A 27,515-nucleotide genomic window follows, 5' to 3' on the forward strand; every position below is an offset into this window, starting at 1 on the left:
ACACAACAGTTAAGCAGGTCAATTTACCTGGGATGGGCTCCCTCCCCTTATAGTGTCCCTGTGGTGTGAGTGGTGGTGATGCTGGGGTTTAGGATGGCCTCTATGCGCCCATCATGGTGGACTCCATGATGTTTCTCAATAGAAAAGTGCCTAACATCACTTTAACACCTGGTTTGACCAGGCATTCAAATTTGACGCTAATCAGCCTCAGCGTAATTTTTTGGGTCCGCTTCCTTGGTGGGCGTAGTTTTTGCGTCAGGAGGTAAATATGGAGCTGGAGGGCTGGTGTCATTCTTTGGAAGGGAACGCCTACCTTGCATATCATTGTCGCAATCTGACGCAAGGTGGGTTGCCATTTCCAAAGAATTACGCTCACTTTGATATTTTGACGCTAGACAGGTCTAGCATCAAAATATAAATATGGAGTTAAGTTAGCGCTACTAAAATTACGCTAAGGTGGCACAAACTTTCTATAAATATGGACCATAATGTTTTAATTTACTCTTAACCTTCCTTTACTACTACCCCTAAACCCTAAAATTACCCCAAACACCATTTACCACTACCTACCCCTAAACTGTAAAATACCCTTCCCACCCTTTACCACTACCCACCCCTAAGCCCTAAAAGTGGGCTTACAACCCCTAAACCCTAAAATTACCCTTAACACTTTTTTACCTATATATATTACACACATATATACACATGCATATGCACACACATACCATCCATGGATGGTAAAGGCAGGTGTGGTTAAGGTACCAAAATATACCTGTATGGTAAAGGTATGCATGGTAAATGTTTTGTTCTAAAGGCATTGTGTCGTAAAGGCTGTTTCCCATCTAACCATCATCTAAAAGAGCAATTTCATAATGCAAATTAAAATGTAAACACAGCAAAACAAGACTGACTTCCTGGTACAGATATTAAAATGTAGCAATAAGCGTTGATGCCTCTAATTTTTGGCTAAAAATAATTAAACCAGTTTATATTGTATCGGAGCATAGTGCACTATCTTTCTTTAATTGCAGTTAAGAATCAAACAGCAATACTAAAGTATTCTGGGATTCGAAATTGACCCAAGTCGCTTTTAGCAATATTTATAAAACCAATAACAATATTCAGGCTCAAAAAGTCTAAATTAAATACATAATTAAATACAATACTTCATATAAATAACGTTTTATTTTAATAATTGCAGCATTTCCTTTGAAACGTCTGTTCTTTCTGCTGCCAGTGTGTTTCTGGTGAGCAAAGTGTGTTGAAATGCCAACTGTGCTTAAAACTGCAGTACCGCCTCTTGACTACAGGGGCAGAGCTGAGCAAAAAATGTAAACACACTTAGTGAAACACAGGTCCCCACAAGGCAGTTTTTAAAAAAGTTCTAAGAATCAACACAGATGTTCCTGAAACCATTTTTTACCATTTAGAAGACAGTCCATTAAAGTCCCCACAGCGTGAGTGTGTTATCACACCCAAGTCCCCACAAGGATAGTGGCACACACACACACTCACTGGTGCCTAAGTGGCTTCTGCCCACCTTGGGGGCAGATGGGCCTGAAAAAAAAAATTATAATAATAATAATAATAATTAGGCTGATATGCCCCCAAGGAAGCTGAAATGGCCAACAGTTCTATGCCCCCTTTTTTTTTTGGGGGGGGGGGGGCAACCCTTGGCCAAGGGGGTGCCCCACACAGAAATAAAACAAAGAAAGAAAATTCCCTGGCGTTCCAGTGGCTTCTGTCCCCCTTTAGGGCAGATCGGCCTAAAAATCATAGGCCGATCTGCCCCTAAGGGGGCAGAAATGGCCATAAATAATATCCACCCCACAGGGGAGCGACCTTTGCCTAAGGGGCGGCTCCCCAGTACTAAAATAAACACACAAAAATAAAAAATCCCTAGTGTCTAGTTGGCATTCCTGCTGCCCGATCGCAGTGCGATTCCCCTTCCATTCCTGCCCTGGGTGGGTGGGGGGGGGGGGGTTTGAGGCCCACGGGAGAGCACTAGTGCTCCCCCCATGCTCCAGTGCCAGGATGTAATTATTACATCTTCAGCACAGCAGCACTGTGCCGCAGGACGTAACCATTACATCCGTGGCACACAAGCAGTTAACCTTTGTTTTTTGAGTAAATATAAATATATATCTATATGGTGGGCTAATGCCAGACCTAAATAGCTACAATTTCTGCCCCAAGCTGAGAGGTAGAAATTTCCCTCTTTGCAAAAACAGCATTAGCCACCTTGGGGCTGCAAGGGGCCAATTTGCTCCTAAATAGATCCCAGGCCAGAGATAAAACTCAGGTGGATTTAACAGCGTCTTTTCATTCCCGCAAAGTAAACATGGATTAATTCATCCCCTACACAAATTACAACTGTAAATTCTCCCCACAATGTCATTCTTGTCAAGGATTAGGCTACAAGGATAAAAAGAGAGGTTATGGTTCTTTAGCTGATATCATCCTTACTAAGCCCCTTTGTGACCATTGTTAAGAAATACCTCTGGATTTTTTCCTCTACTGCCTTTTTAAAGCCTCCAAATTTTCTTCCTGGATATCATCTGTTTTTCTTAAAAAGCAATTTGTGTTCCGCTCTAATACCAGGAACTTTATTGCAGCCTTCCCTATAATTGAAAAGCTTTTAAGCTAGCACTTTTGGACAACTCTGTATTCATTATTCAACCAATGTAGCAGGTTTCTTTGGTGCAAGCAATGTATGTTAATTGGCTTTGTTCTTAATATTGCCACAAGACCCTTGAGTGTTTCCATTATCCTATCATAGGTTTCTAATTCATTATTAAATAAAACATGCTATATATTTGACTCCATAAGCTTTTTTGGATCATCTGCTGGTCACTGTATTCACTTTGTTGGATACCATCCGATCTCCTTTGAGGGCCACTGTAACCAGAAAATTATCAACACATACCAACCTTTCAATACGAGCAGTGTGTTGTGGTCATCTTCTATTCTAGACATATTCTCCAAATAATCCAAAAACGTCCATACCTGCATGTGGGCCATGATATTAGTAATATAGCTTAATCTATCAACATTCAAGTACATAGGGTTTCTTCCACTGCACTTCCCTAAACCGTGGGATTTCATAAATGTTTATATGAAAGACAACCACCTTCTCAGCCCCACCCTCTCAGCATTTCCACTGAATGTCACTCTCTGGCTAGAGATATTTCCAACACTCATTACATGGAAGGTCTAAGTTATAATACATGCAAAGATTCAAAGAAGGTTAAAGTCTACAATAATTATATAACCTTGCATATTGCATTGCAACATGAAATCTGATCAGCAAAACGGGCCTAAATTATTACTCAAGCAACCTTTACAGTATGAACAGTTCCACAAGGACAAGATCTACGGCTGATTCGCATCAAATATAATCACACTAGACAGTGTAGTTTTATCCAACTGTTCAGAAAACATTTTTAGAAAATAATTCCACTCTCATCTACAAAGCATGAATGCTGGCTACTAGTACTTCTGAGAAATTTACTATGATCTGATTTCTTCCAAAGACAAATTTATTCAATCCGTACGTTTTTTCCAAACATCTTATAAAGTTTAAAACTAAGAATCATTCATGCACTTAAAAACATAAACCATGAACAAAGCTAAAACATACAATCACATACAATAAAATGTAGTGTTCATCTGCGTGCCCAAGTACACTCATACCAAACACATTGCGATAATCACATACTTTGTTTTTGTTTTGAAAAGTCTACCAGTCAACAAATATTGATCTTTCATTGAGCAGGAAAACTGCAAAACCTGATTTGTAAGATAGGTTGTAGTCTCCCATTTCAAATGAATGCTTAGACCCCATGATATCCCACTGTAGCTTGCTTCCACACCTGGCACACCTCCTTAGAAGAGATTTCAAGCCTGCTATGCTCAAAATTTAATACAACATTCTTAGCCTCGAAACATAGCATTTATATCTATAGTCACCGACCCAAATTCAACTCTATATCATAAAATTGGGCTAGGCGGTCCAGTACCTTCGCCTGGTTAGTGACACGAATTTTGCCTCCATCATCCTTTTCAGTCAATAGCTTCATTATACCATCCCTCCCTTGTTCTCCCCGGGATGCAGCTTGAGCATGAGCTACCCTCAAATCATACTCCTGGAGGCCAGAACCAGCCATTTTCTCACACATCCCCTTGGAAATTACTTTCTTCTTTTCCAGAATAGCAAATGTTGTCAGATTCTTCTGCTTCTGGAGTTCATATTTCATAGTTTGGTAGACCCATGTGGCAGAAAAGCCATGTTTAGCCAGAGCAGCATGGTCTGCAAACCTCTGTACGAGACTCTGCAGAATCTTCACATCATCCAGGGCCCTGTGTGCATTATATTTAACCTTCAGTAGCTCACTTGCAAGGGTTTGCTGTCGGTGATTAGGCAAATGTGGTCTAGTTTCCCGGAAATATGGCAATGTGTCCAGAAATCCCAGCACAGTGTGGCAGAAAGTCTCAGCCAAGCCTTTCTTGTCCAGCTGTAGCAACAGTCGTGGGGCATCAAAAGTCTTGGAGTTATGGCCCACCAGCAAACACTGTCCAAACCCCTTCAACCACTCCAAAAACTGTACTAATGCCTCCCTTAAGGGAACAACATGCAGTGGCCTGTGAAGAAGGCGCAATACCCCCCCGGACACAGTGAGACCTGTGACCCTGGAGGCCCCGGCTGACATTCCTCTTACTGGCAAAATATATCTGTCAAAGGTTTTCTCGCCACATATTGCAGCCAGTTGAACTATTTCACAATCTTTTGTTAAAGATGTGGTCTCTAGATCGAAGAAAACCAAGACCATGGGCTGTTTGACTGAAAAAAACTCCATTGGTGGTTTGGATAGCAGAGGTGGAGTCTCCAAATCGGCAGAACTGCCTTCATCATCTTTATTTGACAAACATGGGGACAATTTTGATTTCTCCTTCACACATTCTTTTTTTGGATTCCTAACCCTTTTCAGTTCATAGTTTTCTAGTTTGCTAGCCTCATGTTTGGAGATGCTGTGAAATCTTGTATTCTTTGTTACAGAAACACAAGTATTCATACTTTCAGGAAAAAGGTCTGTATATCCTGCATTCTTTAGTCGGCTTCTCAGAGGCAGAGGACTTTCTAAGTCACTTGTCTTATGTGATTCACACCTGACAGCTGTAGGAGATTTCATAACTTTCTTTGAGCTGAATCGTGCTACTTTTTCCCTGTTGTCTGCAAGTTTATTGAAGAGGGCGTTCAGCTTCGGCTTTAAGCTAGGGTTAGATAGCATTGGTTGGAAAGTTGCAGGCCTGTAAGCTTCCAAATGTCTGTTAAACTCACACCAGTGCCCACAGCCCTCATGATCCCCGTAAGCATGATCTACAATGCCCAACAAAGCCCTTTCCAAGCCAGCTGGATCTTTACAATAATGAAGAATACACTGGGTTGAACAATTGGACTGGAACCACAAGAGAACTTCACAAGTCAGCTCCTTGTATGTTTTTGCAAGTTGCTGTAGAGATTTGCCTACATATGCGTGTATGTGGTCTAACTCACTGCAAGTGCTTGATCTTTTCTTTTGTAACCTTAAGTTCATAGGTCCTGGGGCTGCGAAGTCATCGTCAATTTTTAGAAGCTGGTCAGGAGGAGATACACTCCTGGATGGGAGGGTTAACACTTTCCTATTTACAGGTTCCTTCTCAGTCTCTAAAACGCTCAACAGGTCATTCTTTGTGAAATGTAATTCCTGCTCCACATTGCTCATACTTTTATGCCGACATTCAACTGTCTTTGAAAGACCCACCAAAGCATTCCTAGTCATGAGTTCCTCACCCTCTTGTTCTTGGATTATACCTGTGCATCTCATCTTGTGTTCCATACTTTCTGAAAGTTGATTCAAATCATTCCTTTCAATGGTTTGTTTCTTCTCAATGATCACATCACTACATCGATTTTCATAATCACTTTCTCCTGAGAGGCTCAGTGAATAACTCCCATTAAAATGGTCCTCCTTCGCCTTGTACACACCTCCACATCTCACCGCCTCCTCATCGCTGTCTGAAAGTTGTGTCAAAGCATTAGCAGTAAGTAAATACTCTTCTTCTATGCTCACACTTGTAACCTCCTTGTCAGGGTCCCCGCTATCTGAGACACCAGCAAGACTGTTGTTGTTAACGTAAAACTGGGAGGTCCTGCTCGCACCAGCAAACTTGTCAAATCCAACTCCTTTCTTCATATCACTGAAGAGAGTCGATAAGTCTCTTCCATCAGATCTGGGGAAGAAAATACAACATGCAGTTATTTCTAAATAAGTAGGAATATGTATGACCCAGGAACATTGTAGATTTAGCACCACCTTGAGTCACAAACACATAGTGCACCACAAACCATGAATAATATGATTTTAAAGAGCAGATATACAGGAACAACATTGGGTTCGTCATCAAGACCAGAGAAATCTGGACCCTGCCAGCTTTAAGAGCTGCAGACTTTTCCCACTGAGACAGCTAACCCACTTTATCTACAGCTCAGCTTTCACCAGACCCTGTGAGAGTCAACCAGAGAAAAGCGGATACTTCTGCAGGAAGGCCTCAGTGCATCACCTATTCTATGAAGCGCTTAACCTGCCTGCCTCAGTGAAGAACTTATCCAAGAAAAGATCCTTCCTGGACTAATGGATTACTTATGACAAGGTGTAGGAAAGTACCATCTTCCTTGGCATGTTACCTCCATTTTTCACATGTATGCCAGTATGTTTTTGCCTGTCTCACTGGGATCCTGCTGGTCAGGACGCCAGTGCTCATAATGTATGGCCTAATGCGTATGCGTATGTAGTGCCTAAGAGTGTCACTGAGGCTTTGCTAACCAGAACCTCAGTGCTTATGCTCTCTCTGCTTTTAAATGTGTCACTGTAGGCCAGTGACTTCATTTACGAATTTCAATTGGCATACTGGACCCCCCCACTCTTATAAGTCCCTAGTATATGATACCTAGGTACCCAGGGCATTGGAGTTCCAGGCGATCCATATGGGCTGCAGCATTTCTTTTGCCACCCAATACCTATATGTGGCTTCGCAATGGTAACTCCGAATATGGCCATGTAACATGTCTAAGATCATGGAACTGTCCCCCCATACCAAATCTGGTATTGGGGAGCCAATTCCATGCATCCTGGGGGCTCCACCACGGACCCCCAGTACTGCCAAACCAGATCTCTGAGGCTTGCACTGCAGCTACAGCTGCTGCCACCTCACAGACAGGGTTCTGCCCTCCTGGTGTCTGGGCAGCCCAGTCCCAGGAAGGTAGAACAAAGCTTTACCTCTGAGAGCAGGCTGTTACACCCTCTCCCTTTGGAAATAGGTGTTACAGGCTGGGGAGGGGTAGCCTCCCCCAGCCTCTGGAAATGCTTTGAAGGGCACAGCTGGTGCCCTCCTTGCATAAACCAGTCTACACCCATTCAGCGACCTTCTCCCCTGCTTCACTGTATTCTTACTCTCCCAGCGATTCGGGACACACTACACTTGACTTGGGGGGGGGGGGGTGGGGGGGGGGGGATTCGTGATTCGCATTCCACTTTCTTAGTATATGGCTTATGTTGCCCCTAGACCTATTTTCTCCCATTGCATTCTATAACATTTCCTATTGTTTGCATTGCTCAATTACTATTTACTTGTCTAATTTTGGTGTCTAGTGTATATATTGTGTATAATACTTACCTGCAGAAGGAGTATTGTCTCTAAGATATTTTTTTACTGTGTCACCCAAATAAATACCTTTATTTTGGGTAACAAGGAGTATTGTCTTTACTTGTGTATAAGTACTGTGTAACTGTAAGTGGTATTGCAGGAGCTTTGCATGTCTCCTAGTTCAGCCTAAGCTGCTCTGCTATAGCTACCTCTATCAACCTAAGCTGCTGGAACACTACTACATTTCACTAATAAGGGATAACTGGACCTGGTATAAGGTGTAAGTACCCAAGGTACCCTTTACAAACCAGACCAGCCTCCTACACAAGGAGCCTGCATATATGATCAATATGCCATCAACTACCTCAGGGAAAAGAGAGCTTGTACATCTTCAACCCAGAGATAGAATGTAGGGATCAATGTATCAGCTAGCTAAGAACAAATCAGCTCCAAGAAAGTCTAGTCCTGTGGCTACAAATGCATTAGGTAACCCAGACAGCTCATTTTCAGCAGGCCCCAAGGCACAAACTATCAAGGGACAAGAATGTTCTTGGAAGCAACGATTTGTTATCTCTTCAAAGGGAAGAAAAGAATTCCCCAATGGGATCAAATAAACTCAACCACACATAATACACCGTCTCAACCACTCAATACCATTAAAAACAGGCTCCAACTCCTGGCAGACAGGAAGATCAGTCTGAGCAAGCTGCAGACAGACTCAACAAGAAAAGGGAACAGGTGTCTTCAACGTATGTGAAGAACAGTGAAACACGCCTGGGGGCTTAGACAAGTAAGAGGAAAGAATGGATAAGGCAAAACACAAGGCAAGCTATTGAAGACAGGAGGGCAGCACAAAACACTTTTGGAGGCCAAATCCAAGAGGCTGAAGGAAAAAGTGCAAGCATCAGCCCGTAGAAGCAAACAGAGCAGCCAAAAGACTGTCAAACGCAGACAAGCCTGTGTACATGGATAATAACCTTGTCAGCCAATCAGGGGAGGCAGCCAGAAGAGGAGAATGTGGGAAGGTCTTCCAGATCACAAAGAGGTAAATCTTGTGCACCATACAACATCCCTATCATGGACATGCAAGGCTATTTACTCACAGCAGAGAAAGAGCAGGAAGTATGCTGTGCTGAGCATTTCAAAGAAGTCATGACCAGACCAGTAACAACAAGCAAAGCTGGCGCCCAGGAAAAGCAAACAGACTTGGATGTGAACAACACCCACCACAGAAGGAATAAATCATCACTGCCCTCCCATCTCTCTAGAATGGAAAAGGCAATCTGAATACAGAAATGTTCAAAGCAGATACTGAATCAACAGTCATGATCCTCCAGCCACTGTTTACATCTGATTGGGAAGGAAAGACAGTACCAGCTGACTGGAATCAGACAGCAGTACCAAGATGCCAAAGAAGGGAGCATTAACCAATTGTAACAACTGGGGTGGAATCACCAGTCTCACAATCCAAAGTAGATCCTGGCAAAAATCGCTATACAGCACATTTCTAATGCAGTTGCGAAGAACTTAGGAAAAGTACAGTCCAGTGCAGGCCGGGTACAGGGTGTGTTGATCGGATCGTTACTCTACGCAACATCAAGTTCATTGATTTTGACAAAGCCTTCAACAGTACCCACCATGACAGCCTCTGGCATATACTAAGAGCTTATTACATACGCAGCAGATAGTTCTCCTCCTCGAGATAATTTTACCTGCAAGGAAGGGGATAGTGAGTATAGCTTCGAAGTCAGGACGAGTGAGACAGGGATGCATGATGTCAGTGAGGATCTTCAACCTAGTCATAGACTGGGAGATTTGATGCACACCTGAAGACCAAGCCATATGCATCAGATGGACCTTATTCTCTACAATGGAGGACACTGAGTATTCAGATGGCCTGGTCTTGTTCTCTCACACCAGCATATGCAGGAAAAGACATCTTGCCTTAACATCCATGCACAGCAAGTGGAACTGAAGATCAATACAAAGAAATCGAAAGTCATGCCAGTCAACATTACAAACACTTCTCCCAACAAAGTGAATGGAGAGGACCTAGCCAAGACTGAAAAGTTCACCTACCTATACAGTACTATTAGACATGATAAGAGGGCAGGCAGTGAAATCAAGAGCAGACTGAAAAAGACCAGGAATGCCTTCAGGATGCTTCACAATGTCTGGATGTCATCTCAATACAGCACTAACATCAAGCAGAGGCTTTACCAGAGATGCAGTCTGCCCACACACGTATATGGATCAGAATGCTGGCAGATGACAAAAAGTTACATCACCAAACCATCAGTCACCCACATCAGTACCGTGAGAAGAATCTTGCATATTTTCTGGCTGTGAATTATCTCCATCCAGGAACTGCTCACCAGATTCAAGCAAAAGAGCACGGACACCATCATTATGAGGAAAAGATGGAGAAGGATGGGACACACCATCAGAGGGGGACAAGTATCCATCACAAGGAAAGCTCTCCACTGGACCTAAAGGCAAACGGAAAAGAGTCAAGCCAAAAAAAACAACTGTAGCAATTGAAATGAAGACCCTGAACCACAGCTGGGGCACCAAACAGAAACCTGTCCAAGAGAGAAAGAAGTGCAGGTCCTTCGTTGCTACCCTACATGCCAGTTGGTATAACAGGCAGTAAGTAGTGAAGAGGGATGCTAGTATCACAGAACTTAAGGACCATTTCCCGTGCTCAGTCTCTCATTACTTCAGTTTTAGGTGAGCTACAACATTCTCTATTTTGTTGCACCAATTGTGGGTGAGCAACATTCTCAAATTTCTAGTACCATCTGCTCTATTGCCGACCATCCATGCAAGCTGCATGCCAGTTTGGCAGCAATACCTTCCATTATGTTTATCCCCGGTCCTGACCCTTATGTTTACCTTCACTTCTGTTCTTAGTTACAGATTCGAGCAGAAACACTTGTAAGGAGTACAAAAACAAGATATTGTTATTACAAAGATGTGGAAGACTTCTCTACTCCGACAGCCTAAGCCTCGTTTTCACTTCGCAACTTATAAGTTATATGTAGAGAGAACCTATTTGCGCAGCAGAAAAGCTTCTCCCATGTATCTCTTCTTCAAGGTCTTTTTGGCCGTTTCTCATAAGAACAACGGGGACCTGTCTTAGCTCTTGTTATCTAAAGTTTCACTATTGATCCAGTGACTGCCATATCTATAACGTTTGCCTCACTATAGTTAGGACGTGCCAAAATGTTCTCTACACTAGCTCCTGTGAGCCACTGAAACAGGGTCCTTAGCACCACAAGTTTCTGGGTCCTTTTGAAAAATTTAGTGCCGTGCTATTGACTCAAACTTCCCTTTGCCGCTGGCTCTAGGCACTGTACACAGAGTCCCACTACAAACAGTTGAGGCCATACCTCTGAATAGAATCCCCATAGTTGCTCATTGTGCTTTCCAGGGGGTAATGCTAATTTCCTCCCCAACACATTTGCAGGTATTACACAAAAAGGAGAAGCAGAGCCCTTGTCTGCTCTTCTTATCAGTCCCAGTCTGGGTAACAGTAAAAGAACGAGAACTTCAGAAGATATACGAGCAACCAAACATGTAACTACCTTTGGAAAAGATCTAAAACGTTACACATTCAATTGTAAATAAATATTACCCATGATTTTCCCCCTGCATGAAAAGTTGCAAAATAGGGCTGTAGTTTAATTTTTCCCCACAACACATTCTACTTACCTTCTCGTGGAACATCATGCTTCCCGGCCACTATTAACATACAATTCAACAGAGCTTCACTTATTCCCACACTAAGGCTTTAACTTTCACTTACACACATCTCCCTCACTGTGTCTCTTTACTGCCTCATTTACCACAATAATTACCTTTCAACACTAGTAACCATTCCCAATGCTAAATCACCAGACTCTTACAAAGCTTTCCTTATTTGATCCTTACATGTGCTGCGAGTAGGTAATGGTGAATCCACAGGCTATCGCTTCGCTCTTCTCAGATAGGTTTCTGAAGAGGTTGTTTAGCTTGTGTTGAAGGATTCTGTCAGACAGCATTGGTTGGAAAGTTCCAGGACTGTGCACTTGAGTGTCTCCTTTAAATACACACCAGTCCCCACAACTTTGATGTTCCCCATAAGCATGGTTTACAATATTCAATAGGGCCCTCTTCAGACCAGCTGGATCCTTATGATATCGAAGAATACAGTGAGTAAAACAGCAAGTCTGGAACCAATGAATGACTTCTGAGGTTAGATCCTTAAATGTCTTACCAAGATACACAAGAGACTCGTCAAGATGTGCTTGTACGTGGTTTAAGTCACCCCAATTGTGTTTTCTTTGCCTTCGGAGTTTATTTTGTATAGGTGCTGGGCATCGGAAACTATTATCCATTGGTTATTTCCAAAGAACAGCTTTAGAAGTCCAAAGCAAGCCTTTTTAATATCTTTACTTTGAATGCAGCTAATGCCACAATTGGCCTTTTCTAAGTAGCCCTCCAAGCCGATTCCAGAAATAGTCTGTCTTATTGCGCTCACTTGTGTGCATCAGTTGTCCTACTCAGCTCTCATGCAGGTCTGTTGAGACATTCAAAGAACTGTTCTGTGGGCTGATACTCACACACATGCATCCGTTGTCATGCCCAGGTCTTTTGCAATTCTACCGAAACCTCTGTAGAGATGACTTGTCTCCCTCTTCGCACATCTAGTGGTATGTGGTTGTCTCTTACTCACAGGAGCGTTTATTGTCATACCTAGCTCCCGCACATCCTATAGAGGATGTCCTATTTACTCACACCTGTGCAGCTCATGTCAACACATCCAGTACGCTTAGACGTGTCATGAGCCATTCTGCTGTTGTCATCTTTTCTCTTTCGCACCAGCGCGTCTTTTGGTATTTACAAGGCCAATCTTCACATCATTGTGGAAAGGACTCCATCCTTTAAGATAAAAAAAAAAACATAATTATCAGGATACGGGTAGTTCAGTCACTAGTACCTTTTGAAATGTGGGTATGCACAAAATGATAACATTGAATGATACTGAAGTTTAACATTTCACTATTTGCTTGAAGCATACATCACACACATAGAAGGCTTGTGGCCGCAATTCCAGAAATCTATTCAGCTGAGGAAAATGGGTATTGAAAATATGATGTGTTAAAAGGCTGTTTTGAACATAACTCCGAAGGCATATATACAAATTACTCAATCAAAATGTGAGGAAATATCCAGAACAGCATATCGGGGAGTTGGAATTACTGTGCTGGAATTCAGTAGGAAAGGCTGTTAAGAGAACATGCTCTGTGCTTTTTTCTGGTAGTTAGATGGTGACTGTATTAGAGACAGCGAGGAAACCATTTCTTCTGGTAAGCCTTGCACCTAATCTCTCGGCTGCAACTTGGAAGGAGGTTTTCTACATCCAAGTGAAGTTTTGTTGAAAACATCATTTTAAGCAAACTGTGTGTGACAATCCGTGGGCCAAGCCCCCGCCAATTCCCTCACCAGCAAGATGCTGTCATGGCCATTGTTAATGATGAAAGGGCTCCATGTTCTTCTTTATCACTGCCTGGGACAGCCCCTTTGCTCCCTGCTGCTTTGGCTCAGGCCTCGACGTGACAATCTGCAGTTCTCCAAGTGGAAAGAGCAATCGGCAGTGTAAGTGCTTCAGTGAAGGGAATGATTATTTGACACATGCTTTGTGTGAGGGTAGGTGTGCGAAATATGTTTTGAATGTGTGTGAGAACATGTTAAAATATATATATAAAACATACGGTCAAATCAAGGTAGAAAGGTTCTACCTCAACTGTGCATGTGGAGGCCGCGCGTATAGAGCCTTGACGAGGCAAACGTTTTAGGAAATGTGCATGAAGCACACAACTCGAGTAGAAATTAACATATATTTGCTAAGCCAATAATGAATTTCACTCAGAACCTGCTACAGAAAAGGTTATCATACTGTAGTAACATATTTCCTATTCACAGTTTGTGCCATAAAACAAGCCGTGTTTATACAAGTTTCGCCAAGTATGAAAATACGTAGTTTTTAAACAGGACGATTAAACGTGTTGAAATGATTTATCTTTTTCTTTAGCCAACGAGGAACTACCCCCGATGAGCTGAACCAAAGGTACGTCAGCACACTGTTTTACACCATGTACTTATGAGACAACAAGCTTGTTGCTGCTGTAGGTATTAAAGTAGTTTACGACAGCTTTTGACAGCAGAAAGGGGTAATACGTTTTTTCCTAATAGATCTAAATAAAAAGGGCTTTTCATCACTTATATAAGTGTTTTGTCTGCTTTGTTTAATGTGGCTCACAGTCTCTAGAACAATACCAAACTGAATGTTTATGTAGCTAAGATTTTGAACTGTTAACGCGTCCCTCTATGCCAATTTTATACACATTAGGACTCGTTTTAGGCCAATGAATCTTTTGACCCAGTGGTGAGACACCGTAGGACGAGATAACTGATCAATATGTCAAGTAGAATGTCAATAATATCACCAATGTTTAGCACCACAATATACTTTACTTTGGATAAAGACATTGATCAAACTGTCGGCGCAACCATGACCTTTCAGCCATGAATAACCACACCCTTTGATAGAATTTTATGAATGTTATTCCCTATTGATTGCAATCTACTAGCAGGAGTGTTAATCTCAAAACCAAGAAGCATAAGAACATCATCACAACATGGCAACCATAATAAGATTTCATTAATGCAAAAATCATAGACATAAGAATGTAACACAAGGTAAACGTAGAGTGGAATACAATGAATTTCACGTAATTCTCAGTTCAGCATTGTGTAACGTCAGTCTGTGTTTAATCAGGTCAGTCAAAATGATTACCTACCCTAACCTCTAATTAGCATCAGCATGTTGGGCTTCATGCAAAATAATTTAGGACACCAACTTAGAAAACATCTAGCTATGGCCTCTATTAAAAAATACAGCAGTTGGTACCTAGAAAGAAAAGCAAGCAGACAAATTACAATAGCATTGTCATAATTACCCTCCAAGGATTTATTCAGCACACAGGATCAGACTTCGTCTTCAGGTCATCAGTCGAATCTCCTTCAGTCTAGCTTCGTGTAAGAGACAGGGAGCACTTCCCTCATAAGGAGGAGAAGTGTAAGGGCAGTCTATGGGCAAGGACAATCTTATTAAGTCCCCAATCATCAAATAGAGTGACAGAGTTTCTGGATAAAATCGTCAGCATGCCCTACCTAGTTCTAACGTCCCTTCTGTGACATGAGTTTTTATCCTTTTTCATATCCCCTTCCCCCAAAATTCTATTGGTCATTTACTATACCTCACTATCTTTGACCTATCATATTATACATTAGGTAATCCTAATTGCCACCCCACGATAATTTACAACACTTTGATTGGTCTTCATAATTCACGTTTTTCGTAGGTGGCACATCCAGGGGTTTCATCACCATCTTGGCACGTCTTTCGGGTCATGAGCTTCTTTATCCATGGTCAAATGTCCTTGTACATTCTTTTGTATACTTTTGTTTCAAAATCTGTATAAAACTTATACTAAGGCAGCTAGCATGCGGATGGGAACAGGATGAAGTTAGATACATAAAACGAAGGAAAAGAACAAATGATGGGTCATGCCCCTTTACGAGTCAGCACACTGGAAAACAGAAAATATGCTTTAATATGAGAGCTACACAGCTAAATCCGCAGCTCACGCTAACTTAAGGCCTATGAGTATAATGCAATATTGTAAATGCCAATATAAGCTCAATTAATTATGATGCAAACAATCATTTTTTATAACTAACATTAATTCATACACACAACACGGTATCTCTGCATTTCATTGGTATCATTCGAATGCACATTTAAGCAAATTACTATTCACTGTCGTTTTCTATGCGGCATTTGTTAGGCATTTATATAAGCATTACACTTCTAATAATTAACATATTCAAACTACGCTATCTCAATATCATCCTGCACAAGCTAGAAGGAAACAAAGGTCGACATGGTTGCTGAAATTTACACGGTGCTAAAGGTCCACTGGTCAGTGTTTTAAACCTGAGTTTTCAGGAATTGTACAAGTAAAGTTCTCGACTACACGTATTGATATAGATTAACCGTGCACTTTATAACCAGAGAGAATATGTGCATGGTTTCCAAAGATATTAAGATGTTATGTACGCATATATGTAATCTGCATAAAGAGTTCAGGGTTTTTGCACACTCAATGAAACATCCAATGAATCACTCCTTTTCACACTTTTAACATCTTTTTTTTTTTAAAAACGTTTGCACGAAATCTGGCACTGGGTGTAGAAATAAATACCACTGATACCAAAAGTTTTGGCCTTCCTATGATGTACGTAGAAATACCAACCACACATGTTTAAAGCAACAGAATTACTTGGTTAATGCAGCTTCTCTTTGCTGACCCCTGCTGCAGCGCAGATCCTTCTCTCATCTTATTATTTCATAATAGCGAGTGGTTGGACGCTGCCTTAAGGTTGATGAACCTTTTGAGTTGTCTAGATTTTACTGATTACCACATTGATTGACATATTGATTACTGACACATAAAACAATAATAATAATAATCACCAAAGAATCAATATATGTATGACGCGCTATGATCCATTTGGCCATGAATAACCACAACTTTTAGTATCAATTAAAACATTTATTTCCCTATATTAACAATGCTAAGGTCACAAAAATTATTCTCAACACCAAATGGTACAAATAAAGTAGCATCACAGGCTGACGGATTGGCCTGAAAAAAATCGTAGTTTAATCAGAGAAAATAAAACAATGCACTCAATAGTTAGAACACAAATCAATAACATGTATATCTGTGTAAGAGAGAGTATACATCTGATGCAGCAAATAAACAATGTCACATCATAAGCATAGAGAAAACACCTCACACACCTCAAATTAGCATGTTGGGCATCATGTAAAAGTTTTAGTAACATTAATTTAGAAAGCATCTAGCTATGGCACTATAAAAAATAGAAGCAGCATTTTAAACAGTGGCAGCTGGCAACCTGCACAACAAAAAGACATATACAATACACAGAATTCTTACATTTACCTTTCCTTAAGGTAAACAGCAATCAGGTTACTACTTAATCAAGGGAACCTGAGCATAAGGACAGGGGCAGCGAAAGGGGTGACAATTCAGAAATTTGGACCCTAAGTTCTCTGAACCATCAAATTAATTATTTAAAGCAGGCAGCACAACACTATAAGCTCCAAGCACCAAGTGCTAAACTAAGCACCAGCATTATTGCATAGAGCCTAGAAAATAATTTTTAAAATAAAAAAATACCACCAGATGTCAGTAGACTGACTGGTTGAAGCATGAAATGTCAAAGTGACAGTTCATAAGAAATGAGAAGTAAAGACTCTGGAAACCAGAAAGCAATAAATGAAAATGAAAAATGAATGATGACTGCCAATGTCTGATTCACAAACATTAAACTTGCTAAACCTCTGTGATTGGATAATTTATGCACATATGCAGTTTTCAGCCAATCAGAAAATATTCCACTACTAGCTTAAATGTTCTGTATTTCGCTGCCTCTTCCTTTTTACGTAAGCTCAAACTATAATAATTATTTCTAAAGTCTTTTATGCACTGTTCTATTAAGGTCTTTTGTTCAACACATTTCAGAATGCACTTGCTGCCGAACGATAGTCAGGAAGGGGTAGGAAAATGTTTACAAATCAGATCTTTCCCTCAAGAGAAACACATTCCATTAATACGAACACAGAATAAACTCGTGATTAAGACAAAAGAAGCTTGCAATTCTTTGCAAACTTTTTTTAATTTTTATATTTGATACTTCAGCTTAGCTCGCCAGGCAGATAACTACATGCTGTGACCTTGCTTGCTTGACAAACAGGAAAGAACAAATGCCTTTAGTTCCTTTGTCAGACTTTCAACATTAGCTCTGGCCTTGTTCTGCCGAAAGGCACTGCAGAAAACACAAGAATTACTTGCATTTAACATTTCCAAAGTACATGTTCTTAAAGAGACAGAATAGTTTTCTTTCATCACTAAGTTAACACATTTTAAAAAATACGTGCAAGCCTTTCACTCTGTTGGCTGCCTCTAAACAGACACATTTTTCATGTTAACATTTATGTTTTATTTGAAGCATTTCTCATGTTAGTGCGTCAGTATGATTACATAAAATAATTATTTCATGTCAAATCTGCGCTCACAATCCCTCCTCTAATGACTATATATGTCATCACACTCACATCCCAAATAAATGTATATTTCATTGCACTGTTTCTCTAAAATTTTGTTTCATTCACATTTTTATAAATTCTTTTCGAATTTTTCCATATATTTCCAATTGAAATCCTACCCTCCTCCGATTCTTTTTAAATCTTCTTCTTTTAATCACTTTGTACAATTAGCATATTCCATATATACCAATTAGGCAAATCACAATAATTGAAACTCTCGCCAATCCAGTTCCCCACAGCAGTCACCCCTTTGCCAGCTTTTTCGCAAACCGTGAGCTCTGTTAGTTCTTTTAATTTAGCTTCATCTTTTACTAAATTGTTAATCAAACCTCTAACTTCTTCACTGTTGTCCGGTATGAAGGTACAACAATGACGCAGACCTAGCAATTTACAAAATCTGCCCTCATTTGCTAAAAGAATGTCTAACGCAAGGCGGTTCTGAAACAACATAGCTCTTACCACAGCCATTTCTGTATCCACAAGGATAATAGCTCTGGAATATCTAGTCAGCATGTTATTCACAACTGTAGACAACTGTCGAATTTTTTTTATTTTTTTTTTAATAAACTGTTTTTGAGTTTTGGCAAAGTAAAACAAAAGCATACATACAGTCTAGATAAAAGCGAGACATTATATCCTCACGTAGGCGCACCGGAGGTCAACAAGTCCAAATTCAAGTCATGTGAGAGACAGAACCACTGTACACACAGTACCCTCAATTCCACTCTCCAAACCCAGAGCATTGTGGCCAAACATTAAACATCTTATGAAAGCAGGAACATATCCATACCATAGTTGGCCGCCCCCTTTTCATATAGCTCAGTGTCCCCATCCCCCTCATCCTCATCCTCCGTACTACTTATACAGCTTGTGTCCTCCCCCCCAGTAAACCGTTCCAGCAAGGTTCCCCAAGCAGCTACATCAGCGAGTGCCTTTTCATTTATCTGTGTCAGGCGCACATGCTGCTCTTCAGCTGCACACCATTCCAATAAGTCCCTGAGCCTAGTGGAGACCAACGGGCTCCAGGAGCGCATCCAGCAGACTGCTACTCTACGTTTGGTCAGCACCAACGCAAGCTGCGCCAGTTTATATGGAATGCCCTGACCTCGCGTCTTCCTTAACACTCCCAAAAGTCAGGTCATCTACGCTACTTGTAACCCCAACCCCGTGGCCCCCACAATCGCTGCCACCACCTCCTGCCAAAAAGCATGCACTGCCCTGCAGGCCCAGGCCAGATGAAGGAAGAAAGCATCAAACATACCGCACCTAGGGCAGCATGCGTCACAGGTAGGGTTGATCCTCTTTAGTCTACTTGGTGTAAGATATGTTCAATGTACAAAGTTAAAATGTAGCAGATTAAATCTCCGATTACAGGAAACCGCTCACACCAAAGAAAGAACTAGGTCCCAGTCAGCATCCAACATGGTTTCCTCCAGGTCAGCCTCCCAGGCCTTACGTCCCACACCAATCACACCTAGTTGATCCTCCCGTAAAGCTTTATAAAACCAGGTAATCAAATACATCCCCTCGCCCCAACTGATCAGACCGTTCAGCACCGATGAGGCCTCAGGGGCAACCGGGAAACTACTCCAAATCTCACGGACCACATTATCAATTCTCGCGTATTGCAGGAATTGACCCAGATCAAACAAATCTTGAGCGTCCGCAAAAGAGAGAAACTCTCCCATTAGGGTAGAGAGCCCCAGCCACCTTTCATCCTCCCTGTCTCCAAGCCTCTACCGACATTAACTTTTCCATGTCCCGAAATGGGGCCAAGTCCCACAACTTCAGCTCCCTATCAAAGGGGGCATATTTAACTAACTGCTCCCATATCCCAGCAGTGGTCTTAACTAGGTAGGGGGCAAAGGGGTCAGATCTACCCCGACATCAACATCTGTACCAATGACCGCCTGTCGCACGATCCAGCATACAACCTCTTCTCCAAATTATCTGTGTCCGTCATCCACTGAGCAGCATACTGCATAATAATAGTGTCTAATGTTAGGGATCACCAACCCACCCCACTCAAGCTCCTTCTGCAATACCGGCAGCGCCACTCTACTTCACTGACCAGCGAGATCAGCAGACTATCCTAACGACGAAAGAGCCAGGCAGCCAACGGAAATAACGAGTTCTGAACCAAGTATAAACACTGTGGCAAGAACACCGTCTTAGCCACTGCAGCCCTGCCCATCACAAGAGAGTTAACCTGTTCCAGAAGGAGACAGAGCGTTCCAGGCCAGCTACTACTCGCTCAACATTGTGTTTCTCATGTGCAGCCAAAGTAGGAGTTATGCCCAAGTACCGAAAACTCTTAACCTCCCATCTAAGTCCTACTCCAGGCAGGTCTGCAGACCAAATCCCACGAAGGGACCCCAAGGGGAACAGGAGTGACTTCTTTCTGTTGACTGCAAGACCAGAGACAGCACCAAATACCTCCAGCCTCTGCAGCAGCATCAGCACCGAGAAAAGAGGATCCCATACGTAAACCATTGCATCGTCCACGTACAGGGAGATTACATGTGTAGACCGTCCCACCTGGATCCCCCACAGCTCCATCTTCTCGCGAAGACAAATCGCTAGTGGCTCCACTGCCAATGCAAACAAAAGAGGTGAAAGCAGGCTTTCTTGCCTCGTGCCCCTCCCAATCTCAGAGGAATCAGAGAGCTCTCCCCCACCCTAACTTGTGCGGTAGGAGCATTATACAGCAACCATACCCAACCACAGAAACCGGTGCCGAACCCCATGCACTGCAAGACCTCTAAGAGGTACCCCCCATTCAACTGTGTCAAAGTCCTTTTCCAGGTCCAAGGACACTAGCGCCAGCTCAATCTCCACATATTCAGTCTCATGTAGGATATGTGCCAAACAGCGCAAATTATAGGACTTACTGCGACCAGGGATAAACCCACATTGGTCGTTGTGCACTAGACCCCGAATCAACCCCCGGAGCCGGGTGGCCAAAATCTTACAAATAATCTTAACATCACTGTTTATCATGGTAAGTAGGTGATACGAGGAAAGGTCTCCAGGATCCTTCCCCCCCCCCCCCCCGGCTTAAGCAGCAAGCAAAAGACCCTGACGCATGGAGTCTGGCAACCTACCACGCACTCGAGCTTCCTAAAAGACCTCCAGGAGCCTCTCCCGTAGAGACAAGGAAAACGTTTGATAGTACTCAACAGGAAAACCGTCACTACCAGGGGATTTGGTCATTGCAGCAACTGCCTCACTCACCTCCTCGACAGTAATCGCAGTCTCAAGGGCATCCCTGCTTTCCAGGCACAAACGCGGAAGGCGCATCTGCTTCAGAAACCCCCACACCCTCCTCAGAGGAGGCAGCACCAGCTCTCAAAACCCTTTGCAGGTGCGCCGTCAGTTCTCGCAGAACGTCAGTGCCCTTCGTGAGCAATTCGCCATCAGCATTGCTAATATGCAGCACAGGAGAGACCGCAACCTCCCGTTTCACAATCCACCCCAGAGTTTGCCAGATTTATCTCCCTCACGGTGCAGTCGCTGCCTATACCCTCTAATGGTGATCCGGCTTAAAGTGTCTCAACAACTATTAACCTCCTTGTACAGCTTAAGTTCCTCCCGTTCTTTCATGTTTACGCCTGGTGGTTGCTGTTGCAAATCCCCCAATTTCTCCTCCAACGCAGAAAGATCCTGCTCCAATTGTTTACGTACCCCACACGCTATGCCAATACACACACCCCTTATGACTGCCTTCATAGCTTCCCATTCCAGGCCCCTAGTCCGTGTCGTGTTCCAGTTCAATTTCATATACTGGTTAATGGCCTCACCCACCCGTTCACGACACCCTGCATCCGTAAGGAAGGCCGCAGGCATGCACCAACTACGCACTGGAGAGGCAGCCGCTGCTCCCCAGTGAAATTGTAACCAGACTAGTGCATGACCAGACAAGAATCTACCCATATGTGTGACATCCAGTACTTGCGAGCTATCAAAACCTCCCAGCAGGAACCTGTCCAATCGGGTGCGTGTATTATGTATTCTAGAATGACAAGTGTGTTCCCTCCACTCTGGGTGCAGTTCCCTCCAACCATCCCATAGTCCCAAATGGGTCATCACCTCCCTAAGGGACTTCACCATCAAGGGCTTAGTTCCCAACCTCTGCGGGTGGCGGTCCAGATCACCGTTCATCACATAATTGTAATCCTCCACCCAAACTAAGGGCCCCTCTACGCTGTCCCCTAAGATCTCAGGTATTCTGGTGTAGAAGGAGGGATCGTCAGTATTAGGAGCATGTGTGTTGAGGATAACTATATGTATGCTATCCAGAATACCTTCCACCAGGACATTTCGGCTATCAACATCTACTTTGCTGTATATGTGGGTGGATGAAACTCCCGGTGCTACCCATACCGACACTCCCCGTGCATAGGAAGAAAAGGAGGAGAAAAACATCTGACCCCGCCACTTCCTGGACAGCTTGTGTGTTTCCTCTTCTGCCATGTGTGTCTCCTGGAGGCAGGCAATGAGGATTTTATGTCTCCTAAGAAATGAGTGTACCCTGTAGCGCTTAGTGTAACTCTTCAAGCTCCGGAAATTCCAGGTCAACATGTTGATTTGACGACCCATAATGATACAGAATTGCTCTCCATCCCAGCTGACCACCTTCCCCCGAGCCCCACCCCCATGGGAAGACCAGGAAAGGACATATAGTACATCTCACCCTTATACCTGCACTGCTGAACAAACTACAAATGTTGACAAACTTGGTCAATAAAACCCCACAAACCCTCAACCCCCACCCCGGATATACAGTAAAACAACCAGAACAAAGCATACTGTAATTCCAGTCCATACATGCTGCCAGGACAACAGTCTAACCCCCAACTTACCATGTTCTAAGTCCTACCACAGAAGTGGATTAAGATCCCTAATGATAGGTACAAAAGAAAACACTACATCCATATTAGAGTAGAAATACGGAATATACTCCTCGGTATAAAATCGTGTTAGTAAAAGACTACAACTTATGCCGCGAGTAAGCGGTAAACTATGATAGGCAATTCCCACCTCAACAGATACTGGAATCTGCGTGCAAACAATCTCTCACATCTGTTATATCAACATACTCATGCAATAAGTCATAGAAAAGATTAGAAGAAAGTTCTCCCTGTGAATGCAAATATTTCTCATTTATTTTAAATCTATCAATTGTTGAAAGAGTAGGCACTAATTCTAAAAAACATTGTTTCTATAGCTATGGTATGGTTGGTCCCATTCTTATCAAAGACAATCACACCCACAATCAGTACCAAGCATACAATTGCACAAACAATCACCAAACCACTACCCATGTATTTACAGCTTCTATTTTAGTGTTCTGCTGGTTGTGGTTACCAATGGTCTGTAAAGAATCAGAAAGTAAAAAAAAAAAAAAGTTCAATCTTCAGTTTCAATCATTCCTTATTTTTTTTCCAATAATGTTCACAGCTTCATTCACACAGGACCCTTTTTGTCACAAAAAATTGGTAAAGTTGTCAAAATCAGGTTTATCAAAGTCTCTCAAAAATATTTTCTTCTCAACAAAGTCTCTTTCAGTTAGTTTTCAAATTTTCAATTTATTTTTCTCAACAAATATCCATCAGTTTTCTTCATGTGCCATAATATAGACCTGAAATGTCTGTCAAAACAAAAATTCTTCCTGCCATTCATTAGTAGTTGCATATGCCCATCCAGGACCAGAGTATCTTCAATTGGCAACTCTTTGTTTTTGATTTTCGACCATCAGTTGATTCACCATCAATCAGATCTTCACTTTTGGTGTTATCGACTTCTTCCTGTACTGATTGCACCAGATTTGCCTTCTTTAACATTGAGCTTTTTTCTGGCCAGTTGTCACCTTTCAGAGAATTTCTTGTTAATGCTCTTTTTTCAGTATTGGACTATAATTCTTCTCCTTCGATGTTCCCGCAACCGGTTCAGGAGTCAAATCTGTTTGGCTTAGATCTTCCTCAACTACTTTCCCGCTGGGGTCAGTCACTTGTTCAGTCTTGTTTATAAGACTGATCTGCTTCTGAGGACACCATCCTCTGAGCAGGTCTTCTCTGGACCAGACCCCTTTCTTGCTCTTTCTGGGCCGGTTCCTTTACTGTTTCATTTGAGGACGTTGATGACATTTCATCCTCATCTTCCAGGATTCTTTCCACTTCGTCTGACACAGGAGTAGGGAAGTCAACTGAAGTCTGTTCAGGCACTATCTCCAGATCGTTTATTCTCCTGTCATGTCCTGGAATATGTTTGGGTGGTGGTAATGTCAACAGCTTTTCTTCTTCCTCAGTTGGACTATCCACCTTCCTAGTATAGCTTGTGTGAATCCAATTTGGAAGTCCTGCACACTTCACAGCTGTAGTAGTGATCAATATCACCTGGTAAGGACCCCTCCACCGAGGCTCCAAACATGATTTTCTCACATGCTTCCAGATCACAACCCAGTCACCTGCCTTTTGTTTGTGTCCTTGCTCCTGGCATTGTTGCAGTTTGGTAGCTTCCACCTGATGAGAGAAAGAGCGAATCAGCTAAGCCTTTGCAGTAGTCCAATATCATGTCATCTGTATTGTTTACAAGAGCATTTGCAGGTACAGCTGGCAATCTCATGGCCCTTCCTATGAGGATTTCATGGGGCGTCAACCCTGTTTTCTTGTCGGGAGTACTTCTCATTGGCATTAGAACCAACAGCAAAGTATCTGGCCATTTCAGATTTGTGGATGCACGTATTTTTGCCAATCTTGATTTCAAAGTACCATTCATTTTTTCTACAAGTCCTGTCTCTTCTGGGCAGTAGCTACAATGAAGCTTCTGCTCAATGTTTAAAAGCTGAACATAGCAACTTAAACACCTCATTGTTGAAGTGACTTCCTCTATCGGATTCTAAAGAGACCGGAAAATCAAAATGTGGAATTGTTCCCCTACGTAGTAACTTTGCTACTGTGAGACCTGTCATTTCTCCTTGTAGGGTAAGCCTCAATCCAATGAATGAAAATGCACACAATCACAACACATATTTCAAACCAGCACATGCAGGCATCTTAACGAAATCAATTTGCATTCTGATAAATGGTCCTCCAACCATGCCTATATGTCCCATGTTGACAATTGTTTCTTTGCCCACATTCATCTGCTGGCAGATAACACATCTGTGGCAAACTGCTTCGGCAACCTGTCTAAATTTTGGATTGAACCAAAACTGCTTAAATAACCTAACCATGGCATCTCTCCCCACATGAGCTTGTCCATGATAGTACTTGGCCATCTGAGTCAGTAAACTATTTGGCAATACTACCTTTCCTTCTCCTGACATCCAGATGTCATAATTTTTTTGGACACTTCATCTTAACCCAATCTCTACGCTCATATTTCCCAACATTGTCTTGGAGAGTTTTTCATTCTTCCAAATTATCATTGACACGCATCACATAATTTGCATAGATTTAATCATCTTCAGGTAACAATTCCTATTCTCCTTTGAAGGATATGCCGTTCAATGCACAAAACGTTGCAACTTGATCCGCATACGCATTTCCCAATGACATGTAATCTTGTGATCTATGATGTGCACTGCATTTCATCACAGCAATCTTTTCAGCCATTTGAATTGCTTTTAACGAATCATGAATTCTTTCACCATTTCTTATTGGTGAACCAGAAGAAGTCAGGAAACCTCTCTGTGACCACAATTGGCCAAAGTCATGCACAATGCTGAATCCATATCGACTATCTGTGTAGTCTATTTCAATTTGAGTTGAAATGTAGCTTGCTCTAGTAAGGTCCGCTAGTTCTGCCACTTGTGCAGAAAACACTCCTTGAAGACATGAAGGTTCCAGTATGCTAGAGATAGTACATAATGCATATCCTGCTCTTAATGAGCCCATGTTCTCTCTCAGCCAGAACCATCAACAAAGATAATTACTCATTTTCTTCCATGCAAGTATCTCTAATATCTGCACTGGGTTTTGTGCACAACTAATTTCCAGACAATCATGTTCAGTATCATCCAATTTATCAATGTTTGCTTCCTTATTTGGAAGTAAAGTTGCTGGATTGAGCACTGTATATCTCTTGATGCTAACATTTGGTGACTATTGGATTTGGAAACTAACCAACTGGCCTATTGTACATAATGCAGACATCTACATTAAATCTGTAGGTCACCAACTCCAACTACCGATTTCTAGCTTTTTTTTCAGTATCTTCTTTTTTGATATTATGACCAATTTGTTTTACATTTTCAATCTACTGCTATCAACTTTATTGCGTTTTGTTTTTCCTCTAGATTGTTTTCCCCTTTTCTAGCTTGGTCTAGTTCAACTAGTTTTCTCAACCTTTCATGTTGTTGCCTTTCCTTTCCCATGGTTTCACTTATCTTGCTCGGTCTCATCGGGCATCTTTTGCTCCCCGTGCCCCTCAATCTAATTTTCTTTGTGGGTGCTCATGGTTTCATCTGCCTAGTGATGAGAGTAGTTCTCAGTCAGATTCTACTCCTCTTTGCACATAGTGCCAAAATACAAACTGCAATTTTCATTGAAGCAGGTTATTTGGCTCCCACAAACTTAATTACACCTTAAAAAGCACAGGCAAGAAAAAAGTGCACGGGAGACCACGTGGGAAGAGAGCAGTGCAAGGACCCACGCAGGCAAGACGGTTAGGGTTTTAACGACTGCAACCCTCCCCCCCCCCCCCCACACCGCTCCCCTCGACTCCCTGGAGAGTAGTTCTGAATCAGATTCAGTTCCTCTTTGCACATAGTGCCAAAGTACAAGCTGCGATTTTCATGGAAGCACATTATTTGGCTCACACAAGGATCATTACACTGTAAAAAGCACAGGCAAAAAAAAGAGCACGGGGGACCAAGTGGGAAGAGAGCAGTGCAAGGACCCATGAATGTCAGCAGGTTTTAACGACTGCCCCCTCCCCGCTTCCACATCCCCAATCTCGGACCTGATTCTGCCTATTTACCGCCCATTCCTATTTGGAAAACGAAAGTCCCAGATTCTGTAGCTCAAACTTCCTAAACCAGTCCTAGGTCCAATGCAGGCTAGAGTGCAATATTTCACCCCTTCTTCCCTCAGATATGTTCCGAGTCAAACATTACCATACGTCTGTAAGTAATGACAGCCACTCGGGAAAGGCGTACAAAAAAAAAAAAAAACTACAAAAAAAACTTAACAAGCACGCGCTGGAATGTTCAAGAGCGTTCACTAGAGGTTTCTGAGAAAAAGACGAAGCCGAAAAAAACACCAAGTGTTGACAACGACGCGCCCGACCAACGACTGCCAGCTACATAACACCGATGCTAGATAACCAAAGTAAACAGAGGTAGAAAAGCTATGTTCCAATATAATAAATACGATATGGTTTAAAGGCCTCTTTAGTATAATGTTCGGCCTTCTGCAGACTCTTAAAACAACAACAAATGTCTGGTATTTTTCTTTTGAAAGGACGGCAAACTCCCTAAATTGGCAGCACCATTCATTACCAACCTGCTGCTGGAGCGTCACTCCCGCGCTTCCTTCCAGCGACTTGTTTAAGGCGGGTATTCTCATTCATCAGATAAAATAAGCTC

At 42.2% G+C, this 27,515-nt stretch overlaps 1 protein-coding gene across 4 annotated transcripts; it reads right to left on the minus strand.

The window, feature by feature from the left end:
- Positions 1-1,164: 1,164 nt before the first annotated feature.
- LOC138288174 (uncharacterized) lies at positions 1,165-27,515 on the minus strand. Of its 4 annotated transcripts, XM_069229493.1 has the most exons (4): positions 27,433-27,482; positions 13,171-13,296; positions 11,617-12,606; positions 2,128-6,270 (listed from the first exon to the last, which is right to left on the minus strand). In XM_069229493.1, the coding sequence occupies exons 3-4, from the start codon at positions 12,060-12,062 to the stop codon at positions 3,966-3,968; spliced, it is 2,751 nt and encodes a 916-aa protein (XP_069085594.1). In that variant the 5' UTR covers positions 12,063-12,606; positions 13,171-13,296; positions 27,433-27,482; the 3' UTR covers positions 2,128-3,965. The 4 variants fall into 4 exon arrangements, with proteins under 4 accessions (XP_069085595.1, XP_069085598.1, XP_069085596.1 ...); XM_069229494.1 differs by lacking the exon at positions 13,171-13,296 and having other exon boundaries at positions 1,165-6,270; positions 27,433-27,515; XM_069229497.1 differs by lacking the exons at positions 11,617-12,606; positions 13,171-13,296 and having other exon boundaries at positions 2,126-6,270; positions 27,433-27,453.

This window comes from Pleurodeles waltl, chromosome 4_1 (genome assembly GCF_031143425.1).
Source record: "Pleurodeles waltl isolate 20211129_DDA chromosome 4_1, aPleWal1.hap1.20221129, whole genome shotgun sequence".
NCBI lineage: Eukaryota > Metazoa > Chordata > Amphibia > Caudata > Salamandridae > Pleurodeles > Pleurodeles waltl.

Bases quoted from the DNA above. Each gene is read 5' to 3' on its own strand.
- LOC138288174 (XM_069229494.1), bottom strand. From the start codon at position 12,062: ATGGATAATAGTTTCCGATGCCCAGCACCTATACAAAATAAACTCCGA. The intron at 6,271-11,616 runs GTAAGGATCAAA...TTTCTTCCCCAG, and splicing joins ATTACCTACTCGCAGCACAT to ATCTGATGGAAGAGACTTAT.